This window comes from Monopterus albus, unplaced genomic scaffold (genome assembly GCF_001952655.1).
Source record: "Monopterus albus unplaced genomic scaffold, M_albus_1.0 scaffold158.1, whole genome shotgun sequence".
NCBI lineage: Eukaryota > Metazoa > Chordata > Actinopteri > Synbranchiformes > Synbranchidae > Monopterus > Monopterus albus.
In genome coordinates this window covers 796950-806785 of record NW_018128038.1, presented here as the reverse complement: position 1 = coordinate 806785, position 9836 = coordinate 796950, and the positions used below count along the sequence as shown (strand labels likewise).

General features: G+C 41.1%; 2 protein-coding genes across 2 annotated transcripts in view; both read left to right on the top strand.

The window, feature by feature from the left end:
• LOC109968679 (thyroid hormone-induced protein B-like) overlaps nt 1–2138 on the top strand; it is a 3528-nt gene extending 1390 nt beyond the window's left edge. The window contains exon 3 of the mRNA XM_020615129.1: nt 2002–2138. Within this exon, the coding sequence (XP_020470785.1) occupies nt 2002–2135 (134 nt within the window). The 3' untranslated portion in view covers nt 2136–2138. The remainder of the gene's footprint in view (nt 1–2001) is intronic.
• A 1-nt stretch (nt 2139) lies between these two features.
• LOC109968677 (MAM domain-containing protein 2-like) lies at nt 2140–9640 on the top strand. Its single transcript, XM_020615128.1, has 13 exons — nt 2140–2206; nt 3988–4072; nt 4254–4391; nt 4613–4890; nt 5140–5233; nt 5738–5884; nt 6215–6334; nt 6463–6605; nt 6944–7040; nt 7708–7866; nt 8072–8325; nt 9213–9297; nt 9381–9640. The coding sequence occupies exons 1-13, from the start codon at nt 2174–2176 to the stop codon at nt 9425–9427; spliced, it is 1680 nt and encodes a 559-aa protein (XP_020470784.1). The 5' UTR covers nt 2140–2173; the 3' UTR covers nt 9428–9640.
• Nucleotides 9641–9836: the final 196 nt, after the last annotated feature.

The following is a 9836-nucleotide window of genomic DNA, read 5'->3' as shown; positions in this document are numbered from 1 at the left end:
GCATTCCCCCAGAGGAGCTGCAGGAATTGTCTGGAGAGAGGGAAGTCTGGGCATCTTTGCTTAGACTGCTGCCCCCGCGACCCGGTCCCGGATAAGTGGAGGAAAATGGATGGATGGATGGATACTGTGCATGTAGATTCTCTTGTGGAGAGAAAAGTTATTGCCAGAACTACTAAGAAAACTCTGACTGCAGATACCTGAGGGGACAGATGTGTCTATACTACGCTGCACTAGCAGCAGGATCCCATCATGTTAATTGTGACATGAAGTGGAGGTTATGTTGATGTTACAGAGCACAGATCTTTAACCCAATCTTAACCACACAAAACACATCTCTAAATTTACCTGTCTTTCACCTAATGCATCTCAACCAATGCTTGACTCTTAGTGAATGATGAACCAGAATGGGTTCATGAACTGGTGTGATTCCAGATGTGAACACTGCCCCAAGGCTGACAATTGTCCTAAGTGGAGTTCATTTTCCCATCCACACTCTCAAACTCTAGCCAAGTCAGACAGTCATGTTTATGACCAGAAAACATTCAGTTCTTCAGTGACAGTGACTTACCACAGCACAACAATCCAAGTTGGCTCGTTACTAGAACTTGATATAATACCAAAATCGTAAATCTTTTTAACCCAGTGTTACAGCATTTCCTTATGGAGTGACAATAAAGTCTGGGAACAGTTCCACATTTTGGGAGATATGTTTATTTGCTTTCATTACAAGAGTGATCTGAGAAGATTTTAATCCCATGACTGAGCTTTAACTTGAATTAACCTAGCCTGGCTCTCCCAAAAGATACATCCCAGAGACTTAGTGTGGCAACAAAAAAATCACTGAAGAAAGTGCAAAGAAGTGCTGAGCAGACAGATAAATGGTTTGCCATCAGCTATAATCACAAAATCAAGGTTTTACATATCTGTTTGCTTAAAGAGAAAACAAGTGAGATAGAAGGTGTTAGTGCCAGCTTTAGAGGTGGTGGTAGGCCTACAGGACATGCAGTTTTGACCTCTGGACAGAGCCAGTCTGGCTACTTGTCTTGCTTCCAGTCTTTATGCTAAGCTAGGCTAACAACATTTTGACACTGAACCCCAAGGTACTCCTGGTGGCCAGGTCAGCACCTTGCATGTCCCTCCGCCACTGGTGTGTGAGTGGGATGGGTGAATTTTAAACGCTTTGTCCAGGCAAGGTAGAAAAGCACTATATAAGTGCAGTCCATTTGATATGTCTGATTTGACAGGTGAGGCAGGCTTCCTCCTAGCATGACAGTGACCTGCTGTTCCAGTAAATACTGTACCTGCAACTATGTTGGAAAAACTATTAAGGCTTTTTTTCCACCGTCAGTCTTGCTCATACTTGTCTGAAAACCTCTGGGCTATTGCAGCCTGTCTCGCTGGCCGTCTTCATTTCCTGTTTCCATCCTTGTTGCTGTTGCCATCAGCTTCTTAAAAAGGCCAGTGTGGTTGGTGCATTAATGGTGTTCTGCTCATTTATTCTCCTCTCTCAGAAGCTAAAGCTTGCACTGACATGGATTTAATTAATTAAACCATGTCAGTTTAAGTGAGTGCAATTCGATGCGTAAATAAAAACATTTGGAAGTGATTGCTCCTTTTTGTAGAAAAATAAAGAAAAGCGTCTTGAACTGACTGAATTGAAAGTGAAATGATCTCAGTGTGAGTGTCCAACAGGACTTCTGGGGAAAGACCATTCCACAGGGACGCATAAGTCAAAAGGACAACTCCTTACGACTGTGGCACCCTCCTACTGACACTTTATGTAGCATCACGGTATGAAATTTTGAGTTCCGAGTGACATGTTTTGTCAGTGATGTGATGGATTGCCAAGAAACTGCCAAGTGGCTAACTGAAAGGTCCATAAAAACACTTCCAATACCCAAAACCTTATAACATGCAGTGCAAAGTATTCATCTTACTGAACAAGATGTTGTCCCTTAAATCACAGTTTTTCTTTATAAATCCCACACCTTTTTGTTTCAGGACGTTTTGTCGCAGTGGATGCGGCAGCCTCATCTGATGACCAGAGCGATAAGACAGCTGCGGGTGCAGACTCCGGGCAGCAGATGCAGATCACAGGGGTCCTTCTGAGTCCGTCTCTGGAGCATAGTGAATGAGCAGCCAGACACCCTCTGACCACTGGGTCATCTCAAGCATGGACCTGCAGAACAATACTGAGCCCTACAGGGTAAAATATCTTATAATGTTTAATCATAGGAGACCTGCTTGAAATAAAAAACAAAGCTAAAATCTAAAACTCTACATAGTTAAAACAACAACACTGGTCAGTGGTCACCATAAATATTGCTCATTTTGGGACAAGGAATATAAACAGTAATTGTCATGTAAGTCCAGCTCTTCATTTTGAGATACTGTAGATGAAAATTTATTAAAATCATTAGGAATCATACAAACAGCACATAACAAAAACAGTGGTACGTCTTAAAATAATCAAAGCTTGCAAGTGTATTCTGTCGCAGTAATGTCGACTTTCCAACTCTCTATTTTTAAAAAACAGCAGGAGGTGCAGAACTATGGAGATAAAATACTACAGAAAACCTTTCACGCTGTTGAGAGGAAGACATGACACATGAAAGCCTAAACTGGGGCCTATATAAAGTGTGCGGAGAAACACACACACATAATCTAAGCATTGCGCAGAATAGTACAGAACATGTTTATATTACAGACAGAGGGTGATGCTGACAGGGTCATGGCCTACATAAATGTTAGCCAGGCCTGTGCTATGTGTGCCCCTTCACATAATATACTACAGTCCAGAGCTGGGGGAAAAAATTAAATGTCCAAGGTTAAAACTTAAAGCCAACTTCTACCATGTTCTGCTCTTTAGTTTCACTGAAAACAAACCCACTAATTTATTGTCATGGCCTTATTTTCTCCCGACAGTGACAGGTCTATTTTTCACATGTCAAATGACCTTTTAAATTTTGACCTTATGGTGCTGCTTTGGTTAAAACTACTTTAATCACTTTATTCAACCCCACGAAGGAATAATTTGATATTTAGGAAATACGCTGTGGAGAGAGCCATGCTAGCTGTTTCACCATTCTTGGTTCTTTAAGATGAATTATGCCAACCTCATTCCAATTCTACCATCGCACTCAATGCACATCATTCACTGAAAATGGAAAGCTTCCGTATGTGAAAGTAACTACAGTAAAATACTTGAGATTATTATTTTTTCTAACACTCAGTCACAGGCTCTAATCAACCCCGTTTCCAAGAGCATAGAGCTGTGTTCAGCAAACAAACTGATAAACCCGCTCTACTTGCCCAGCAGCAGATGACAGATAAACACACAGATTAACGTTAGCTAGTGGAGAAAGTGGAAGGTCTATAGCAGGTAGAAAGCAATAGGAGTTAGTGGAGACCAAACCAGAGATAAAAGGACAGAGTATTGGACTTACAGTACATTCTCTGGTTGAATGCAAACAAAACACCAAATGTTTCCTGAATGCTGAAATAAGCTGCTATTTGCCAGCACATGAGCAATAACAGCTGTATTACTCTAACGTGGCTTTAAATAAACAATAAAATTGACTTTTTTCTTCCCTAATATGACATAATCTTTGCTGAAACTGGGAGTGGTAGCTGGACATAACAGGAATGATCATGTTTCACTGCAAAATAATGAAATAGCAATTGGCTATTTGATTTTATTTGTCTATTGTCCACAGTATCTAACCCCTCCTATGAAAACATTACTTGGTCCCACACACATACACCCATGTACAAATGTTTTAACAGTTTTTTTCTCCATCCCTTCCTCTGGGAGCTCTTTTACAGGGAACCTACTGCTTACAAGACCTTTGAAAGTGAATGAGATTTCTGTGTTTCATGCGCACACTCTCCCTGCACACTCCTTACATTTGATCACCTATGATATTATTTCGGTGTCAGTCCATACCACTGATTACAGAGTGTTATTGAACATGTGTTGTTCATTAGGTTGTCATTGAAGGTAAACCTGGACAGAGCGCTGGGAGCAGCGTGGCCATCTTTGAGATCCACATCAGCCCTGGATACTGCCTGGGTCAGTGACTTCACCCATGCATCACTCCCATGTCCTTCCTAAAGAAAAGTGAAAGAAGTACTCTCGTTATGCATGTCACTGCTCTGTTCCTTGCACACACATGAACATATTTGCTACAGCATGAAATCCTCTCACCCATCATGGCAGGTCTGTTGCTGATTCCTCATTTGTCTGTGTCTAGAGTGTGATTTTGAGGAGTCTCACCTGTGTGGATACAGCAACCAGTGGAATGCCAATGTAAACTGGTATGTGGGAGGAGGCGAAGTCCGGTTCCTTCAGAACAACTTGCCAAATGACCACACATACAACAACAGGACAGGTGAGTAAGATTTACATTTGAATAATGTAAACAATGAATACAGGTAGCCAAAATATCTTAAAAATGTAAAACAAAAATTTGCTTACTCTAAATATGGATGTCTAGACCTGACCAAATCAATGTTTACTGGGCGTAAGCATCATACTATAACCAGTATAACAACAGACCTGAATCCTAAGGCTCGGAAGTCTCAGGTCAGTGTCACTGAAACTCTCCCTCAGGCCACTTCATGTACGTTGACTCCATTTATGCCAAGACCTTCAAAGAAGTAGCCAAGCTTGTGTCTCCCATGACAATGGTGCCAGTGTCTGGCTGCCTGAGTTTTCAGTACCAGCGCAGTGAGGAGAGAGGGAACCTGTTCTCTGTTTTCGCCCGGGACCGACTGGGCCAGTACCAGGAGCTGTGGAGGGCAGAGTCAGAAAACCAGAGTGACTGGAGTCAAATGCTTGAAGAGTGGATACCTGTGCAGGTGGAACTGAAAGCACCATACTCGATACAGGTCAGCACAAATATCTGGTTCATATATAGAATTTTTAAAGCTCTATGTGATGACAATATCAAAGTAAGAATATATAAGTTTGAAACATGTGCAACAGAGTTTCCTCTTAGAAATAAAAAGCAGAACCAACCTAGTTAAATAGATACAATAAATGATTAAGTGCTAGTATTATAAAATTATATGCACTTAATTAAATTTTTACACTTTGTCTGTGAGTGTCTGTTTTCATATGTCTGTCTGCCCGTTAAGGTGGTTTTTGAAGTGGCGTTTAACAGTCCAAGAGGTGGACGAGTGGCACTTGATGACATTTCCTTTTCTCCAGAGTTCTGCAGCAAAGACACTGGTGAGCTGCAGCAACACTCATTCAGACTCAACATTTCATTAAAACTGTTAAATTATTGAAGTAATGCTTTCTTGGTGAGAAATCAAAACTTCCAAAATATGAACATTTTAGGACTTTTAAAGCACTAATATCATAAAGCTCCATTAGATGCACTGAATAGCTGCAAAAGCCATGAGAGCTTTGATACATCAGGACCTGAAGGTTTACATTATATGAAAATGAGTAAAAATGTCAAACTGCTTGAGGCATAATTTGTGATATTGTGCTATATAAGTAAAATCTGTCCTGACTTGAAGCCATAAAACTGCCCCTTCGACTCTAAATAGCTGCCTGGCTTTTTGATTTTCATATTTCCTCTGTACAGTCTGGCACCAGAAAAGACAGCAGGAGGATCATCCTCTGTGGATGAGAAACATCCAAAGCACATGTCACATGACTCTTGCTAATAAATCTAAGGTATTAAAATTCCAACATCACTCCTATTTCCACATGTTTGTTCCGCAGAGCCGATTTTTGACCCCTCCATAGCCAACTGTGACTTTGAGTCAGGCTTCTGCCGCTACATGCAGGACCAGCGGTCAGGGTCGCCATGGAGGAGAGTGTCTGTGAGGCCCAACATATTTAGGAATGGAGACCACACTACAGGGGCAGGTGAGAATTATGTGACAATGGATTTTATGATGTGTATATAAACACTTGCTAAAATGACTAAATAAGGACAGTTTTGGTTCCAAAATCATGGGAAACTATTTGACAATTCCGAAGCTCTACAGAGCTTTTTAGCCCCTTTCAGCTTATTGTTTTAGTTTTACAGCAGAGTTACTCCCTGGTTCAGTCTGACCACTTTGATCAGGAGCTGAATGTGTGCATGTTGTGCCAAGAGCTGAAAAACAGTTGAAATCAGATAATTCCATGACAAGCACATTCTGAGCAGATTGTGAAGAGTTACACACAAAAATAAAAACTCTCATCTCCTTCCAGGAACTTTCCTGTTGGCTCACTCACAGATGATCCAACACGTGGGCTACGTAAGCCGTCTGACTGGTCCAACTTTGGCTGGGAACTTGAAATACTGTTTGAGATTCTACTTCTCTCTCAGGGGTGAGCAGCAGCCAAAAACTCTCCAGACTGATAGATATTTACCGAGACTGTGTGGTGATGTTTAGGTCTATTTGTGAATCCTTTACTGTGATTTATGTATTTACCAGAAATAACTCTGGCTACTGCAGGTTTCAACCAGACAGATCAGGCTCTGGCTGTTTATCTGGAGCAGCAGAGCAACAGCCAGGAGAAGATCTGGACTCAGGGGGTGAAGTCCAGAGGAATCTGGATTGCAGCAGATGTTACCTTCCAAACATCTCAGCCTGCCAAGGTGTGAGGAGATGGAAGTGGAAATACCACTTCAATCAGAATGTCAGTGAAGGAAACCAACTAACAGAAAGAGAAGAAAGAAAAGAGGAAGGTTAAGTTAAAGAAAGAAGGAAGGGAGTGGGTGAGGAAGGAAGAGAAGGAGGCAAAAAATAACATGATTAATGAAGGAAGGAAGGAACAAAGAAATAAAATGAGTTATTAAATGAAAATATAAAAGAAAAATAAATAAACATGAATAAAGGAAGTGGGGAAGGGAGGAAAGAGAGAACAAGCAAAGACATACAGAAGAGAAAAAAGATGGTGAGAAGGTGGGAAACTCACTGTTTATCTGTTGTTTAGCTAGTTTTCATCAGCACCTGCAGGAGCTTCTGGGACTGTGGCGCTGTGGCTCTAGATGACATCAGCGTGAGCCTCGGAGACTGTGAGCTGACAGCAGGTAACAATTTCAAAACTATCTGCATTTTTCTAAATACATGCAGTACAGGTATGTATCCACATGCCACTAACCAGGGTAGCAGCTGTTTTCACACCTCTGTTAAAGGCCATACATTTACTATGTGATCAAACAATACGCCCAGTGGTTAGTGGTTATGCTGATGGCAGCCATGATTTATGAAGAATATTTCAACTTTATCTGGGAATCAAGGCTGGATTGTTAATTGTTAACTGCTCTGGGATCTGCAAGTTTGTTAGGGAATGTGTACTGCTAAAGTACAATATCACCTAACTCCCCAACCCCCACCCAGTCAATCCAAAACAGTTTCATATTAAGCATATCAAATATAAATAAATCTGCAAAAATGAATTAAGAGATGTCCAAACCTCTTTGCATCTTTAGGTTACTGTTGATGTTGTGGTTTGAGAGATGCTGCAAAAACTGTTTGTTGAGGATGTGAAAATAGCCCGGCCAGCTAATTTAGCCTGGGCCGCTGCTGCTACATCCACAACTGTTCGTTTCTAAAGTTGATTGGTTGATTAAAAATCAGTTTAGAGTCAGTCCAGAGTTATGCAACCAAAAATATTCAGTTTATAGATGTGTTTCAGTGCTGGACTGTCAGAATATAGTGTTACCTAAAATACTGACGTTCATTTTCGTGTTGCAGATGTGTTGTCGTCACCTCTCCCTGGACGCTGTGACTTTGAAGCAGGCCTGTGTGATTACACTCAGGACAAGCATCACGATGCTGCTGACTGGGAGAGGAGGAGAGGGCCCACCCCTACCTCATACACTGGTCCCAGAGGGGACCACACCATGGGACTCGGTGAGGGTCTCTTCCACTTCATCTCTCCTCAGTTCACAATAGTCTGCTTCCATGTTTTATGTTCAGACTCAAATAGGTGTCATTTTTATTCTGTAGCACAATTATACAAAACCATTTTGGGTGCTACTCACACAGCATGTGTGAAAGTCTATATCTGAAACTTGAAAGTCTGTCCACAAACCAACCTGCTGACTTTGATTGACAGGATACTACCTGCACATGGAGGCATCGCCTCTGCTGCCTGGTCAGAACGTAAGGCTGCTGTCTCGCCCTATGAGGGGTTCCAGGGGGCCTCAGTGTCTGCACTTCTACTATCACATGTACGGGTCCGGCACAGGTCAGCTCAGCGTTCACCTGGACAAGGACGGAGAGGACCTGTTACTGTGGCAACAGAGTGGTGAGAAGAGCATCTCCTGGATGAGGGCCAGAGTACAGTATCAGTGTGACAGCCAACACCAGGTAAGAACAGAACATTTATCCAGTTTTTCTTAAGTAGAACATTTTATATTTGAAGTCTGTTGACTAGAAGCTTTCTCATCTTTTTGGCTTGTAATAAAATAAAGCCCATAATCATAATTCGCAGGCTGACTGACCACATTAGTGGTCAACTAATAATAAAGTTATATTTTAATGTTTACTTTTACAGGCTACTGGTCCACAAACTATAGCATTTATAGTTTAAGATAGTGTAACAACTTTAGAAAAGTGTCTCAAATTTGACTGATACCTGATAATTTTTATTTTCCAATAAGATGCTAACACAACAAAAGCTCATCAATTACTACTGAGCAAACTTGTGAAAGGGCAAGAACTCCCACTCCACAGCTGAACTACCATGGAGGCTGAGTGTTAACATACTGTAGGTCAAAAAGAGAAATGTTGATTTTTGGGACCTTATATGAACTCTAGCACCGTCACTGGGCCAACTTTACAATCTTCCCAAACATGTCCTCTGACCTCTAGAATGGTAAACACCCAATATTTGCCCTGCACATTCATGCTCCATGACCTTTGCTCCTAGCGCCACCACCTGGCCAAAGTTGATCCATAGTCAGATATTCTTTTTAGGACAGTGTTGAATGCGAGTGCTACCAGGTTACTTGGGAGGTTTTTGGAGTTTGTGGAGGTCTAGGGTCCAGGGTGCTAGAGACAAAAAATGAATTAAGTGAAAAAAGTATGTCATGATTTTAAACAAAAGGATAAACTATAAAGTAAAAAAAAAAAAATAAATCAGGAAAACCACTAACAGCGCTTTCATACAAATCTTTTTCTACCTAATAAACAGCAGCTAACAGATTTTAAAACTGACTAATTAAATATTGTTCATCTTTGCCTTGCTGTCCCAGATTGTGTTTGAAGCAACCAGGGGTTCGTCAGTAAGGAGTGACATCGCCATTGATGACATTATTGTGGAGGATGGACCGTGTCCAGGTAAACAATCGGTTTATGATATACAGTATATTGAACACACACTGCTGAAAATTCTGATGCTTCCCGATTTGTTTCTCCTACAGATATGGAGACAATGGCCACTGTGGGAGCCTCCAATGAGATTGAGTAGAAGAGAAGAGGAAACAGGATGCGTCAAACCAGTTCTTTTGCACATTACAGTCAATTCGGTGTCGTCAGCTCTCAAGTAGTTCTGTGTTCATGGAGCAACATATATCATGTATCATACTCAGCATTTCTCTCTGCACTGCAGCAACAGAATGTGTTCAACTGTATTTCTCTTCACATTTATATGCATTAGATTAATGCTCATTGATCCAATAAAGCAAAGGTTATTCAACATGATCAGGTAGAATTCTTTCATTAGTAACTAAAGTCACACATAGGAAATACTTGATTTTACTGTCACCTCTAGAGTTTAGCGTGATCTTCCAATTAGATTTAGAAAGACCAATGTTAGTGAGTTCTGACTTTCCTATGGAAATATACTTTACATTGAGTAACCTTCAGGCGCTGCCATG

Bases quoted from the DNA above. Each gene is read 5' to 3' on its own strand.
- LOC109968677 (XM_020615128.1), top strand. From the start codon at position 2,174: ATGGACCTGCAGAACAATACTGAGCCCTACAGG. The intron at 4,891-5,139 runs GTCAGCACAAAT...CTGCCCGTTAAG, and splicing joins AAGCACCATACTCGATACAG to GTGGTTTTTGAAGTGGCGTT. The intron at 5,234-5,737 runs GTGAGCTGCAGC...TTTGTTCCGCAG, and splicing joins GTTCTGCAGCAAAGACACTG to AGCCGATTTTTGACCCCTCC.